General features: G+C 43.0%; 2 protein-coding genes across 3 annotated transcripts; both read right to left on the reverse strand.

Moving 5' to 3' along the window:
• Window positions 1–297: 297 nt before the first annotated feature.
• kif17 (kinesin family member 17) lies at window positions 298–8320 on the reverse strand. 2 transcript variants are annotated; one of them, XM_077603633.1, is made up of 13 exons: window positions 8122–8320; window positions 7557–7796; window positions 7146–7292; window positions 6292–6393; window positions 5956–6145; window positions 4423–4964; window positions 3777–3942; window positions 3482–3695; window positions 3005–3233; window positions 1840–2098; window positions 1609–1667; window positions 760–880; window positions 298–557 (listed from the first exon to the last, which is right to left on the reverse strand). In XM_077603633.1, the coding sequence occupies exons 2-13, from the start codon at window positions 7785–7787 to the stop codon at window positions 415–417; spliced, it is 2403 nt and encodes an 800-aa protein (XP_077459759.1). In that variant the 5' UTR covers window positions 7788–7796; window positions 8122–8320; the 3' UTR covers window positions 298–414. The 2 variants fall into 2 exon arrangements, with proteins under 2 accessions (XP_077459759.1, XP_077459760.1); XM_077603634.1 differs by having other exon boundaries at window positions 3482–3671; window positions 7557–8320.
• A 208-nt stretch (window positions 8321–8528) lies between these two features.
• On the reverse strand, window positions 8529–15174 carry sh2d5 (SH2 domain containing 5). The gene is made up of 10 exons (XM_077603635.1): window positions 14983–15174; window positions 14137–14231; window positions 13965–14045; window positions 13075–13149; window positions 12846–12992; window positions 12561–12761; window positions 12071–12260; window positions 10397–10502; window positions 9998–10157; window positions 8529–9082 (listed from the first exon to the last, which is right to left on the reverse strand). The coding sequence occupies exons 2-10, from the start codon at window positions 14209–14211 to the stop codon at window positions 8867–8869; spliced, it is 1251 nt and encodes a 416-aa protein (XP_077459761.1). The 5' UTR covers window positions 14212–14231; window positions 14983–15174; the 3' UTR covers window positions 8529–8866.
• Window positions 15175–15317: the final 143 nt, after the last annotated feature.

Below are 15317 nucleotides of genomic sequence, written 5' to 3' on the forward strand. Positions count from 1 at the left end.
GGCAATTTTTCGTTAAAAAAGACCATGCATAGTATGGCTTTTTTTCTTTTTTCTTTTAAAAAGATTAAAAAAAATGTAGACCATGGATGATGGTATGGCTTTTATTTTTTTCAAAAAATGACCATGTTTAGTGAGGCATTTTTCTTAAAAATAAAATTTAAAAAACCATGTTTAAGTAAGGCTTTTTAAAAAATATATATATTTTTTAAAAGATTAAAAAAATGTAGACCATGGATGATGGTATGGCTTTTATTTTTTTCAAAAAATGACCATGTATAGTGAGGCATTTTTCTTAAAAATAAAATAAAAATTAAAAAAAAGACCATGTTTAGTAAGGCTTTTTTTTCTCCATCAAACTGATGAGTTTTAATCTCATCACACAGGTTTTGAGAATCCGGCTATCACTTGCCTGTATTATAAAGGCGATTTCTTTTTTTTCCCCTTGGCTTTCCCCCGGGACGCTGCCACGGTCAAAGACTCCAAGCGGAAGGGGCGTGGCAGGCTGGCGTTGACGTCAAAGTGGGGCGACCCGTCGGAGCTGGACGGAGAGTGTCCGTCTACCCAACGGAACGCATCACGACTATGGGTTCATTGCAAATATGGTCAACGTGGTCGGCGGGGCGCCGTTTGGAAAGCTGCGCCTTACCAATTCAATGACTAAATCTCAAATCAAAATGTCAAAAATCTCATTCTTACGTCTAAATTTTGAATCTAAAAAAAGCCAAACGGCACCCCAGAAACACGTGGCGTCAATCTCACCGCATCCTGCCGCCGTTTCGGCCCCGAGGAGCCGGCCGGGCCTCTTGGCTTTGAAGTAGGCGTTGGCGATGTTCTCGCTGTCGCTGCGCTCCAGCACCTCCTTGTATCGGTCTTCCTCTACCTGGCGAGTTTTTGGGACCAGAGAGCATACCTGTCAACTTATACATTTTCTCGTATTTTACACGTTTTTTAAATAATTTCAAATTGTGTACTTCTGCCCTTTTCACCACAGTAATCCCTCGATTATCGTGTCTTCCCTTAACGCGAATGCACTAGTTTACGATTTTTCCCCACTATTAATTTAAAAAAAAGTTTTTTTAATGTTTTTTTTTACTTCATAAAAATGTGAAAACCCATGCTTATACTCACTCATAAGCGGACACCACTTTTGCTACTAGAACACAGCACTGAACAAAAAAAAAAAAGTTATAATAGGGGTGTCCCTAATTTTTCAATTATCACGGCCATGTTTGGTCTACATTAACCGTGATATTCGAGGGATTACATTATATAAATATAACGCGTCAGCAAGGAATGTGCCCAGACGGTCAAACTGTCAGCGTCATACAGTGACATCAACAGAATCTTGAATTTAGTGCACCGACTGATTGGGCACCCCGTCCAATTTGGTGAAAACTTTAGACTTAACTGCGCCCTATGTGAGTAAATATGTGCTGGTTTTTTTTTAATCACTTAATAAGGGGAATTGCAATCATTAAAAAGGGGAGCAATTGGCCGAGGTTGACAGCTATTGGATTGGATTGGATAACTTTATTCATCCCGTATTCGGGAAATTTCAATGTGAGAGCAGGAGAACATTAACAAAATCAAATGAATAAATCAACTAACCGGTGACGCTTGGGAATTGGGAATCGGACCTCTGGGCGGGGACTGCTTCGAAGTCACAGCTGAGGGAAGAAGACGCCAGCAATGGGTCAAATTGGGGGACATTCATATCAGTTTATCACTAACGGACGTCCAATCCATTGGAAGTGAGAAGGATGACCTTCATTTTGCATTTGTGCTTCATTGATCTCAATTTTTTTCAATAACTTTTTCAATGGCTGTGGCAGCGCTCACCTGAAGGTAGCATTGTTCTCTGGAGCGTCACGTCGGGAAGGCTCCAGGTGGCGCTCTCCTCGTCCCAGGCCGCCTCCCGTTTCAGGCGTTCCAGGCTGCTGTAGTTGCAGTCGCGGCGAACCAGCGAGACGGCGCGCTCCAGGAGGCCGTGCAGCAGCTGGCCCTCGCGCTCCAGGCGCCGGATGCTGCACAGGTAGTCCTTTCTTTCCTCCTCGAACTCGCCCTGCAGGTCGCGGATCTCCAGTTTGGCTGCTTTTAGCTGAAGCACAAAAGGGAGAGCCCTTCTAATCGTGGCAGTTGTTTGGAAAGAAAATGGGTGCTTATTTCATTTATTTTTAAGACGTGTTTTTGAATAGAAATAGAAATTTCTCATTCATCCCAGCCATCTTTAGGAAGGAGGTTCAATTGTATATATACAGTAAGAACATCCCATTAGAGCAGGGGTGTTAGACTCGGGTTGGTTTGCGGGCCGCGTTGATGTCAACTCGATTTCACATGGGCCGGACCATTTTAGATATAATATGTAGATTTTTTTTTTTATATAAATGGATTAAAAGAACTGGATTAAAAGCCCTGAATATTCAGTTTTTTTATAGATCTAAAACAACGTTTATTTTAGCTTTTTTTATATATATATTTAGATTTTACAAAATGATTTTTGAACTAAAAACACAGAAAAAATGGATTAAAAAAATGACAATTATTGATTTAAAAGGGGGAAAATCAGGAAATTTAATATACATCTATACTCTTCATTTTAATTTGATCCTAAAACAGAAAGTCGACACTCATGATTGACTTTCTTGGGCCACACAAAATGATGCGGCGGGCCAGATTTGGCCCCCGGGCCGCCACTTTGACACATTAGTGTCGCAGTGGTTAGCACGTGGGCCTCTTCCTTTGTGGGGTTACCATGTTCTCCCGGGCCTGCGTGGGATTTCTCTGGGTACTCCGGTTTCCTCCCACATCCCCCAAAAATATGCATGCTAGGCTAATTGTATGCTAAATTATCCATCGGTGTGTGTGTGAGAGCAGGGAATACCCCGCTGCTGCCCGTTGTCGGCTGGGCTTGCCTCCAGCACCCTCTATTCCCTGACTGTTGTGACGATAAGTGGTCCGGAATAGGAATGTATTAAAAAACGTGTGGTATTTTGGTTTGAGCGACCTTTCCCTGGACTTTGAGCAGCATATGTCCTTTGGCGTGGAGCTCCTCCTGAATGGAGTCGTAGACGCTGAACAAGACGTGGTCGCTTTGGTCGCCGTCCACCGCCAAAGCTTTGACCAGCTGAGCCTTCCTCCGGTCGGCCAGCTCCCTCCTCTGCCGTTGCCGCTGCTTCAGTTCTTGGTTGCGGGCCTGTTCGCCGCCGACCATCTCCTGCTCCAGCTTCTGCAGCCTTTTTTCATGTATTTTGGGAGTTTGGATACAAAAATCCATATTTGGTAGCTTAGTAAAGACCGGCGTTTTACACTACAGAAGACGATGGGAACGGATTAATTTGTATTTAGTTCATTTCTATGGGAACATTTGGTTTGAGATACGAGTAAATTGACATACAAGCTCCATCCCGGACCGGATTAAGCTTGTATCTCAAGGCATTATTGTATTATGAAAGAGATTTTGTATCTATTAAAAGCCACCAACCTTTTCAGGGCTTCTTTCTGCTCCGTGTCGGCGTTTGTGCCGACTCCAGATGGCTCTTCGGGGACTTCATCTGGATTTGTCTGGATTTGGGGAGCATCGCGCGGCGTCGTGGAGTGCCTCAATTTGCGTAGGTGAATTAGAGAACCGTTTTCATCGTTTTGACTGCTCAAGGAGACGTCGGCGTCGTTTTCTGTCGGCGGACCACCGGAGCTCACTTGTGTTAACGGATAAATAAAGAAATGAATTGGCCCAGATGAATGAACCAATGCAAGTGTTTGACACTGTTCTATCTCACCATTGTTTGGTTTGGAGCTCCCACTGCTGGATTTGACCTTCTCCAAAGACGACAGTTCGGCGTGGTAAGACGCGCGCAAGGCCGCCATGTCCTCCTCCAACATGGTTTTGGACTCTCGTTCAGCGTTGTAGTCGGCCTGCAGCCTGGCCAGCCTCTCCTCGTAGTCCTGAAAGACCAAAGCGGTGAAGAAGCTCCAGTGTGGGAATCTTCTAGCGCAAGGGTGTCAGACTCGGGTTGGTTCGCGGGCCACGTTAACGTCAACTCCATTTCATGTGGGCCGGACCATTTTAAATATAATAATTAGATTTTTTTTAAATGGATTAAAAGGTCTGAATTAAAATCCCTGAATATTCAGTTTTTTTTATAGATCTAAAACAATGTTTATTTTAGCTTTATTTAAATATATTTTTATATTTTACAAAATGATTTTTGAACTAAAAACACAGAAAAAATGGATTAAAAAATGACAATTATTGATTTAGAAGGGGGAAATTCAGGAAATTTAATATACATCTATCCTCTTCATTTGAATTTGATCCTAAAACAGAAAGTCGGCACTCATGATTTACTTTCCCGGGCCACACAAAATGATAAGGCGGGCCAGATTTGGCCCCCGGGCCACCACTTTGACACGTGCTCTAGCTACCTTTCGAAGCTTCTCCTTCTCGCCGTCGACAGAGCCAGAAAGCTCTTCTCGGCGTTGGGCTGCAAGATTTCCCCCCGTGGTCAAGGCGGCATCACCCAAAAGAGGCGCGGCGGGGGCCGAGAGGAGGCCCCGCAGTTTTTCGATCTCCTCCCGGTACTGGCGCAGAAGCGCGTCCTTGGGGTCCTCGTTGACGCGTGGCCGATTCTGGATGCTTTTGGCACGGTTGGCGTAGCGCAGCGTGCTGAGAGTCTCCTCGTAGTCGGCGCCGGACGGCGAGAGGCAGGCCACCATCAGGGTGCGCGTGTTGCCGCCCAGGGAGTCCCGCAGGAGACGGGTGAGCTTGGAGTCCCGGTAGGGGACGTGTCTGGAGCGTCCGTCCGCCAGGGCCGAGATGACGTTGCCCAGGGCCGAGAGAGAGAGGTTGATCTTGCTGGCCTCGCGCAGGCGCTCGCCCGTGGCGCCCGTTTTGGACTGCCGCTCGCTTCCCGCCAGGTCCACCAGGTTCAGCTTCCCGGCACGGAGGTGATCCCGCCCCGATGCATCTGCAAAAAGTGCAGATTTTTCCGTGTTTTTTAACACTGCCCAGAAGATCGTCGGCTGCTCTCTGCCCTCACTGGAAAACATTGCCAGCTCTCGATACCCAAGCATAGCCAGGAACAGCATCGGGGACCCATACCACCCTGGTCACAATCTGTTCCAGCTGCTGCCCTCTGGCAGACGCTTACGGTCCCACAAAGTACGGACAAATAGGCTTAAGGACAGTTTTTGAAGGTGCCTTCGCACTACCCTTCATTACACCTGCCTATGATGACAATCGATATTATATATGCCAGAAATACGACCGGACAGGCTCAACTTTTAGCATTAGTTTCGATGGCAATAGAAAATAAGGAAGAAAGAAAGGAGAATGGATATTGTGTACAGTTAAAAATGATTTTTGGTGAGTAAAATATGGCTATATTCCTAAATAATATTTCAATTGTGGGCCCGGTTCTGATATCTGAAAAGCTCCAGTGTTTGTATTTAAGCTCCAGTGTTTGTATTTAATCACTAAATGCTGCTAGGAAGTGGATTTTATTCCATTTTAGTGCAATTTTTGCCGTTTCACGTATGGACATATCGACGTTCATTGCCGTCTTTCCCCGGGAAAATCACCTCCCCGGCCCGGTTGTAATGTCTGAAAAGCTCCAGTATTTGTATTTAATCAGTAAATGCTGCTAGGAAGTGGATTTTAGCCGTTGAAGGCGCTACGAGAAAATGCACGGACCGCCACTGTAACCACTAGATAATTATTTGTTACCCTGTTAGTAGATGGTCAATTAGAACCAATAAAAAGATGTTTTTCCATTGTAATATCCTGTTTTGGGCGTTTTTTCAGTGGACAGGAACAAATTCATTTGTATTTAGTTAATTTTTATGGGAAAAGTTGATCTGAGATACAAGTAAATCGCCATACGAGCTCGGTCCTGGAACACATTAAGCTCGTATCTCAGGGTATTACTGTATATGCAGACAATATGCTTTCTCCCTGACCTGTGCGGCACATCTCCAGGTGGATGCTGAAGATGGAGTGCGAGCGAGACGAGTCCTTGTTCATCAGCGTGGCGGCCACGGCGCGATTCCGCCAGCCGCGCTCCATCACCACCTCGCACCCGGACACGCCGTGAACCGTGTGCATCGACAGGTCCCGGGCGTACACCCCGCGCTCCGGGTGCTCTTTCAGCTAGGAGCAAAAAGGAGATTGAGTAACGCCCTCGTCGCCACGGTAACGAACTGTGTTGTCACGCAATGTAAGGAGATAGCAGTAGTAGCGGTTCAAGATTTTAGCCGGCGACTTTCTAATGTTCCTTAATGTAAAACGCCACCAACCTCCAATCTCTGCTTGGTGTTGTTGCCCAAGAGGTCTCGTATTTCCTCGTTGTAGATCTCCAGATAGGAGACCCTCACCAGGAACTTGGTATTTTCCGCACACTGGAACGCAGACATAGAAATAGCGTGCCGGTCTCGCAGTTCTGGGGTCGAGGGTTCGATCCCAGGTGGGACCTCAAAGTGTGAAGTTCCCTCCGTTATCCAAAAACATTCATGCTAAGCTAGGTGGTTGAACACTCAAAATTGCCCCTAGCTATGATTGGTTGTCCTTTGTCTCCTTGAGCCCTGCGATTGGCTGGACAACGATTTAGGGCACATGCGTCAAAGTGGTGGCCCGGGGGCCAAATCTGGCCCGGCGCATCATTTTGTGTGGCCCAGGAAAGTAAATCATGAGTGCCGACTTTCTGTTTTAGGATCAAATTAAAATGAAGAGTATAGATGTATATTAAATTTCCTGATTTTTCCCCTTTTAAATCAATAATTGTCATTTTTTAATCCATTTTTTCTGTGTTTTTAGTTCAAAAATCATTTTGTAAAATCTAAAAATATATTTTAAAAAAAGCTAAAATAAACACTGTTTTAGATCAATCAAAAACTGAATATTCAGGGCTTTAATCCAGTTCTTTTAATCCATTTATTAAAAAAAAAATCTAAATATTATTTCTAAAATGGTCCGGCCCACATGAAATCGAGTTGACATTAACGCGGCCCGCGAACCAACCCGAGTCTGACACCCCTGATTTAGGGAGTCCCCTGTAGTTACCTGGGATAGGCTCCATCACCCTCCTTTTGAGGATAACCACCTCAGAAAAGGAATTAATGTTTGAGTGAAGTGTACATGCTGCTCAAGATACCTGAATGCTCTCAAAGATGTGCTCAAAAGCTCGTGGGATGACCCCCTTCTGGGTGGGGGGCTCCGACACCCCCTGCATGGTGAAGGACTTGCCGCTACCCGTTTGGCCGTAAGCAAATATCGTTCCGTTGTATCCTTCTATGACCCCCTGTAAAATAAGCATATAGCACATTGTTACGTTAAATGAGAATAACGTGAGATTGGTTTTAAGGGGCGACAATCCACTTTGGAAAATCTTGGCCTGACCAATGAGAATTGTTTTACAAGTATACTTCCCAAAAAACATGTGCTCACATAAGCAATTTTTTCCGTAAAGAAAAAAGTTATTACTGTCTATTTGTCTACGAGTGGAAACCAACAATCAGTCTTTTAGTGTCATTGCAAGTACAATTTGGAGATAAAAAAATGCTACCTCAACTAAAGGATAGGCACTTTCGTTGTACATCTGCTCTGTGGTTTGTTGGGTGAAATAAGTCCCGTCAAAGGTGAACTGCTTGGACGGCTCGTGGCCCGAAGCGGGTTTCTCGATGAAACACTGACAAAGCTGGAGGTCCATGCTGAGGACCATCTTGGAACCTAAAGCTTCCTCTTTGTCACTCAGGGGCCTGCACCGGACCACCACTTTCACAGACTCGGACCCCATCTCAACCAACTGGAAGGATGGAAAACTCACATTCAGTCAAAAATCAATTGGGCATCACCAATGGATGCTTTTAATATACGATATTCTTATTTAACTAACTACAAAAACACATTCTACTTCTGTGAATGCTATACAAACATCTGGACTCGCAGTGAATAAATCAATAAATATACATAAAAAAAAAACATCAACAAATACATACATTTAAAAATCTAAATAGTAAAATACAACTAGACTGAGAAACATGCAACCCTGCACTGCAATTAGATTAAAAGTATATTACAAACTTTTTTTTCTTTATCAAAAACAGAGTTTATAATGTTGGTCAACATACCTTTGCCCAAGAATGGCTGCCAATTAGCTTAAAGACTTGACGCTTTGCAGGTATAGCATGAGTCTGCGGAAATTGTGAAGAAATTTAGAAGGTCGCCAGTAAAGGAAAAAAATTAAAAAGGGAGCTTAAGTATAAATTGTTGTCTGCTTCTTGCGTGTCACCGTAGTAGTGCGTCTCTTTGCCATACGGGTTCATGCGCCGCAGTGCTTTTGTGGTTGCATAGCAACGGCTAACTCTCACTTGTTAGCCATCTTGCTCAGGGCTATCGGCCATCTTGCTGAGAGCTACCAGCCATCTTGTTAATATTCACCCAGCCTGGGTGCTTTAAGCGTTTCAAATTAGAAAGGTTCCAAAAATTCCCTCAAAAACGCTATGGTTTTTGCCAAAACCGTAATATTCCACCAAGATTTGACCAAAAAAAATCCCCATTTATTTCCAACGTGAAAATGGAGAGAGAACCAGTGTTAACAGATTAAACGACACAAGCGCTTGACCTCGTAAAGATTGCGCAAATACTGCATAAAAACACTATAGAACTCCATAAAAAACATACAAAAAAATAAAAGCAGCAAATAAAAAAACAAACAGGTTTAGACAAAAGAACCTATATACATTAAGAGATACTTGAAGTGCCAAGAAGGTAAATAAAAATGTGCATTGAGTTTTAGTACATTTGAAATGTGATTTAGTGAACATTGACATGCAAAAAAACAAAACAAAACAAAATGGCGACGGTGGACGGTTTCTAGTGGCCAAATTTGACTCCTATTCCTTTGACTATCCTCTGCATTCTACTTTTAGTCGGGCTTTTGCGCCGCTCCTGGGGCGCCGTGGCGTCTTCCTCCTCCCACTCGTAGCAGTGGTTGACCCGGGCGCAGCTGAGCCGGCACGGGAGGCCATCTTGGGTCTCCGTGAAATGTTCGATCAGCTCTGCCAGGGAACTGAATTCGGCTTTGGTTTTCTGCCAAATGCACAGAGCAAATTTACAGCATCTTAGTTTTGACATGAAAATGTGGCTACTGCATTGGGAAAAAAATGTTTACATTTACATAAAAAACATGTATTTATTCGAGTATAACGCACAAAATATTGTACCATAAAACGGAAGCGAAGTTCGGGTGCGCGTTATACACGAATCCTGGTGAAACACTGCCCTCTGCTGGTGAAAAATTTCCTTTGCAGCCATTATGTATAATGTGAGACATAAAACCTGTCTTTGTCCGCCAGATAATCTACTTTCTTTTGCAAAAGCCAGCCCTGTCTAAATAGCCTCCGGCAAGGTTAAAGGGTAATAATGGGGAAATAAAAAAAAAATAAAAAATGTTGCTCCAGGGAAACGAGTCCGCCCAGGGAAAAAAATGTACACCAATTTTTAGTTACAAATTATGGGTGCGCATTATACTTAAATAAATACGGTAAGTAGAACAATTCAGCTAAAAAGGAGAAAATCCCAAATTTTGAAAAAAATCGTAATGATACCAAATTCTACTAGTAAAAATAAGAAACTATAAAGGAAAAAATGGATTAATGTTTTTTATAAATATTATACATATATTTCAGTCATTATTAAATTTGTATTGTGTATTTTCACAATTGGGTTATGAAGTATTTTGTTTTAAATCTTATTTTTATATAGTGTTTTGGTTTGTCATTTTTTTAGGCCTGTCCATAATTAAATTTTCTATATTTTGTTTTCAATTCAATGTATATTCAGGCAGAGGGTCTAAAATATAAAAACCTTTTTTTCTATTATTGTCCAGATTCTGGCCAAAATATATCGACACGGGTAACTCGGGCTGGAATCCGATTGGACAGAACCCTTCACACACAGGCACCGCGAGAAGTTGGGAATAAAGTCACAGGATTGGCTACTTACCTCCAAAAGAAAATTTCCTTTCAGTGTGTTTTCGATGAGGAGGGTGACGGGGCCGGTTGGAAAACGAATGATGAGGGAGCCACTTTTGGGTTTCTTGGGGTGCGGGCATAGGAGGTAGGAGCCCAAAACGTCATCGGCCAGGAGGGAATAGCTGCTGTCCCTGGGAGAGAAAAAAAAATCAGTGCTCCAGTCAATCTTTTGTTAGCACGTTGCTGCCTCTGTGAGGAAAAAATGCTTTTATTGCTTGGCTTTTTTTCCCCACACGAGCCGGAGTCAGAACGCCAGGGCTTTGCCATGGTAATGAAACCCGGCCGGACTCTCCGTACTATGGAGATTCTGCTCAGCATTTTATGTCGCTAATAATGCAAAAAGACTGAAGTGAATGTGTATAGTACTCACGTGGCGATACCATCCCAACACCAAACCGCCTGAGCCAGCGCTTCCTCGGTTTCGGCCAAACTCGGTGCCCGGGATCGTCTTGCCGTCGTCTTTTCGTGTTCCTTTTCTACTTTGTGACAAAGGATCCTGTATTAACATTTTATTCATTAAAAAAAATATAGAAAACAAGGATTAATGAAACAAGACTAAAGTGTCAATGGTAGGCAATTTTCTATTTAAAAAAAAATCCTGCATTTATTATTTTGTGTCAATACACTTTTTCAGTGCAGTAATACCTTGACATACGAGTTCCCCAACATACGAGAAATTCGAGATACGAGGAAAATTCCGAGCAAATATTTGCCTTGAGATACAAAAAAAAATTGAGAGCATAAAAGACAGCGTGGTGGCCGCGAGTGGCTGCTTATGATAACAACGCAGTCTTTCTCGCCGCATCTCCCTCGTGCAAAGATATCTACGAGCCCTGGGCATACCGGTTGCATTTTTTACTGGATATAGCGTGACCGAGTCGATAATCTATGAAAAAGCCAGCCGATTCTAAATGGACTTAAAAACAAAGCAAGTATCTGAGCCAGTTGTGGCTGGTTCGATAATCAAAATAGAATGTACGCACCATAAATAAAATAACTAGACAAAACGAACACTCGATTTTGACTCCTGGAGAACCAGGAAGTTCCGCCCTGAAAGCCGCGGTGGAACACATGAACATCTTTGCCTCGGTTATTGCACAAGGCTTAAATTTAGTGTAACCTAAGATTAAAACTTATTTTTAAGTGTGTGTATAGGAATCTAAGTTCATTTAAGTTAAATTTCAAGTTTATGTTATGTTACAAGCGAGTCCGTCAAGTCTCTCCTGTCTGTACTGTGTAATGTCTCATTTTAGTACTGAATATCATAACCACTAGATAGCTATTTGTTACTTTGTGAGTAGGTGGTGAATTTGAACCAATAAAAATGTTTTTCCATTGTAATATCCTGTTTTTAGTGTTTTTTCAGAGGGTGGGAACGAATTAATTTGTATTTAGTTCATTTCTATGGAAAAGATTGATTTGAGATACGAGCAAATCGACATACGAGCTCGGTCCTGAAAGAATTAATTTATATTTAGTTCATTTCTATGAAAAACGTTGATTTGAGATACGAGTAAATCGACATACAAGCTCGGTCCTGGAACGAATTAATTTGTATTTAGTTCATTTCTATGGGAAACATTGATTTGAGATACGAGTAAATCGACATACAAGCTCGGTCCCGGAACAAATTAATTTGTATTTACTTCATTTCTATGGGAAACGTTGATTTGAGAAACGAGTAAATTGACATACGAGCTCGGTCCCGGAACACATTAAGCTCATATCTCAAGGCATTACTGTACTTATGTATTCCTGCAATGTTTTATGTACATTTGTGAAATGTTAAGCGGGTAAATATTGAAATGAAAAAATGCCTTAAGAACATGGGCGTGAGAAGTCAAGAGAAAATATTCCGCCAAGAACAAATCCAAACGAGTCCCAGCTCGTTGGAGACGCAAACGGCAGCACCCGTGGCAGCCCAGGGAAAAAACCTCTTCAATAAACATCGCCTTGTGAACTCCCCGACGAAGGAGCGAGAAGCGAGGGCGTTACCTAATCAAGTCCCTGAACCTGGAGAGCGCCTTTTGAACAGCGGGCCCACCTTGAGATGCGCTGAGGCGCTCCTGGACGTGGCGCTGCTTGAGCGGCGTGAACGTGAAGGAGCGGTAGGCGCCCGAGCGCAGCTCTTTGTTGCGGATGGCTTTTTTGCGCACCAGGGACGGGGAGGACGAGGAGAAGACTTCATCTTGGCCGCTGCCAATTCTCTGCTCTTCAAAAGGCTTGTCGTTTTTCTGGAGAAAATGACATTGTTGTTTCTACAGATCAAGAAAAACACGTTAACTGTTGCACCGATAACATTTTTAGGGCCCCTGACGCAGAAACTACACCAATTTTGGGAGAAAATAAAATATACACAGAATAGCTTCCAAGTTTTATTGAATGTTTAAATGAATAATTTGGGGACCACTGATTTAAAGTATAGGCGCTAACATTGAAAACAAATGTCAGTTAGCATATTGCGCAGCGTCGTATCGGGGCCCCTTCCGACCAAGTATAGGCGCAACGCTAAAAAAAACGCTCAGATGGACCACCTTAGACCCGAAGATCAACCCCCGAAAGGGAGCTCTTCTAAAGGACACCAGGGCGCTAACACTGAGCGGGAAACCGTGGTTGAGAAGCGACGGGTTACGCCGGGGGGCGGAGCCCGAAGAAACCTCCTGGGCTTCCTCCGGGTGCTTCTCCAGGTAAGACAGCTGGAAACAGCGGCACAGCAGGAGGTTCAGGAACTGCGCCTAAAAAAACAATGACGAAAAAAAGACTCAGGGAGGTCGGTTTTTCAACGAGGAAAGCCCGTCGAGTGGGATTGGTCGCTTTACGGCTCTGGCGTGTCTGGCCCGGAAAACGTGGCAGTACAGCTGGGCGTCGGTGCGGCCCGGGTTGTGCGAGACGAAGGCGAACTGGGCCACGCTGGGCCGGGCGGTCGACAGCGATACTCGGCGCAGGGCGTGGGCCATCAGGAGGGTCTGCAGGACGGACGGAAGTGGCGTTGGATTGAGCAAATGTTTATTGCGGTCGCACAAGGCGCCAAAGACGAGACATCCGTACCGTTTCGTCCTCGTTGTACATTTTTACACCTTTGACGGAGAACTTCAGGAGTACGGGTCGTTTTTTCTTGCATGCCTGATGGAGAATAGAGCATACCTGGCAACTTGTAGGTTTTCCCTGTATTTTATAGGTTTTTTGATCATATCAAATTGTGTACGTCTCAAAGTGGCGGCCCGGAGGGCCAAATCTGGCCCGCCGCATCATTTGTGCGGCCCGAGAAAGTAAATCATGAGTGCCAACTTTCTGTTTTAGGATCAAATTAAAATGAAGAGTATAGATGTATATTAAATTTCCTGATTTTCGCCCTTTTAAATCAATAATTGTCATTTTTTAATCCATTTTTTCTGTGTTTTTAGTTAAAAAATCATTTAGTAAAATCTAAAAATATATTTTAAAAAGCTAAAATAAACATTGTTTTAGATCTATAAAAAACTAAATATTCAGGGCCTTTAATCCAGTTCATTTAATCCATTTATAAAAAAAAAAATCTAAATATTATATCTAAAATGGTCCGGCCCACATGAAATCGAGTTGACGTTAAAGCGGCCCGCGAACCAATCGGAGTATGACACCCTTGGTCTACATTAACCTCGATATTTGAGGGTTTCCTGTATATAAATATAATGCATCAGCAAGCAATGTACCCAGACAGTCAAGCTGTCAGCGTCATACAGCGACATCTACAGAATCTTGAATTTAGTGCATACTGATTGGGCACCCCGTCCACTTTGGACAATTTTTGACTTAAATGTGGCCTATGTGAGTAAATATGTGCACCATTGCATGATTTTTTTTTGCGGCTCGCAAAAGCCAATCATGTCCTTCATGTTTTGCACCGAAATAGTGAAACACTTTCAACCATGAGGGGAAAAAGTTTGAAAATGACTTACTTTCAGGGTCTTCAGGTTCTGGTGCAGTTGCTCAATCTGGTCGTCCAAGCAACTGTCGGCAACCGGAAACGAGCCCACGTACTTTGGACCAAAACAATAGGTCATAGTGTTAAATGCAGATACAAAAAAAGAAAAAAAGTGCGAGTAAAGGCGCTATGAGACTATTGCAGACCTCAGCTGATCGTATCACTACGCCATCTTCTTTGACTGCTGGTTCGCCGATGGCGCCTGGAGATGTCGAAAACATTCCCAAAAATCCACTGCAAACTGCAAAAAAGGCAAATTGAAACAGTCTAATTATTTATTTTAGTGCTTAACACCATATCCTGTATTCCACTTTGTTGTAATTTCAGTGTAGTTTAATTTAATTTAAAAACAAAATAGGGAAAAAATATAAAAACATATTAAATTTAAAAAAATAGGAAAAAAAATATTTTTTAAATGTTTAAAAAAAAAAAAATACTTTCATACAAAAAGGATTTTAAAAAAATAGACCAAGGGAAAAACATCCTTTGAACAAAAATAAAAAAAACATAAGGAACTAAATTATCAATTGTTAAAAAATATTTTAATGGAAAAACGGTTGTAAATATTCTCAGTAATGTATTAATTAAATATAAGCGTAAAAACATGGAAGTACAGAATTGACTTTGACGGGCCACACAAACCGATGTGGCGGACCGAAATTGGCCCCCCGTGCCGCGAGTTTGACACCAGTACTCCATAGATAACTAATTAACGGACGTCAGTTAAATTTGTGTTTACCAAGTTTACGCCACTGCAAATCCACACCAAATTGAAAAATGATAAACAAACGACCTCCGCGATAATTAACACTATAACTACCAATTAGAGCCGTTTTCAGTCAAGTTAACCGACTTTATTTCGTCTCCAAGCCCGAAAAAGGTTTTAAAAAGACACCCCAAAACGCGTCGTCCCTAGACAAGTGAACTCACCGAGCGACCGACCACCTCCCGTTTTTTCCCTCTTGACTTTTTTCTTCGTCGGCCTCACTCACCTGAAGTTCGACCGTCCAAGCTTTTGGGGGGGGTCCCCCTCGGTTAAGGTGTGCTGCTCAAGCCGAGTCGGAGTGCTCCGTTACCGGGTTAAACGTGTGGACGAGGCGGTTGCCGTCCGGTAGGAGTTGTGGTCGGTTCCCTCTTGATGTTGACTCCTGTCCCGCCGCACTCACATTCTTACTCGTCGATTAATGACGTAGTAAGTCTGAAGGCGGAAGTAGCACACCTCCACGCAACGGAATTTGAAATAGCCCCGCCCCCTAATTTCTTCGTTACGGCTCAAGGAATTAATTTAATATATTCAATTATTTTCTATTGTCATTTTTTCCATCTT

Source organism: Stigmatopora argus, chromosome 6 (genome assembly GCF_051989625.1).
Source record: "Stigmatopora argus isolate UIUO_Sarg chromosome 6, RoL_Sarg_1.0, whole genome shotgun sequence".
In the NCBI taxonomy this organism is placed as follows: Eukaryota; Metazoa; Chordata; class Actinopteri; order Syngnathiformes; family Syngnathidae; genus Stigmatopora; species Stigmatopora argus.

What these genes read in the sequence shown, in the direction of transcription:
- sh2d5 (XM_077603635.1), bottom strand. Translation starts at nt 14,211, where the DNA reads ATGTTTTCGACATCTCCAGGCGCCATCGGCGAACCAGCAGTCAAAGAA. An exon ending in GCGCCTCAGCGCATCTCAAG is followed by an intron (nt 10,503 to 12,070) that starts GTGGGCCCGCTG and finishes GTCACAAAGTAG; the next exon opens with AAAAGGAACACGAAAAGACG. An exon ending in AAGGAAATTTTCTTTTGGAG is followed by an intron (nt 9,083 to 9,997) that starts GTAAGTAGCCAA and finishes TGCATTTGGCAG; the next exon opens with AAAACCAAAGCCGAATTCAG.
- kif17 (XM_077603633.1), bottom strand. Translation starts at nt 7,787, where the DNA reads ATGGGGTCCGAGTCTGTGAAAGTGGTGGTCCGGTGCAGGCCCCTGAGT. An exon ending in GTGCCTATCCTTTAGTTGAG is followed by an intron (nt 7,293 to 7,556) that starts GTAGCATTTTTT and finishes CTTATTTTACAG; the next exon opens with GGGGTCATAGAAGGATACAA. An exon ending in CCAATTCCCAAGCGTCACCG is followed by an intron (nt 881 to 1,608) that starts GTTAGTTGATTT and finishes AAAACTCGCCAG; the next exon opens with GTAGAGGAAGACCGATACAA.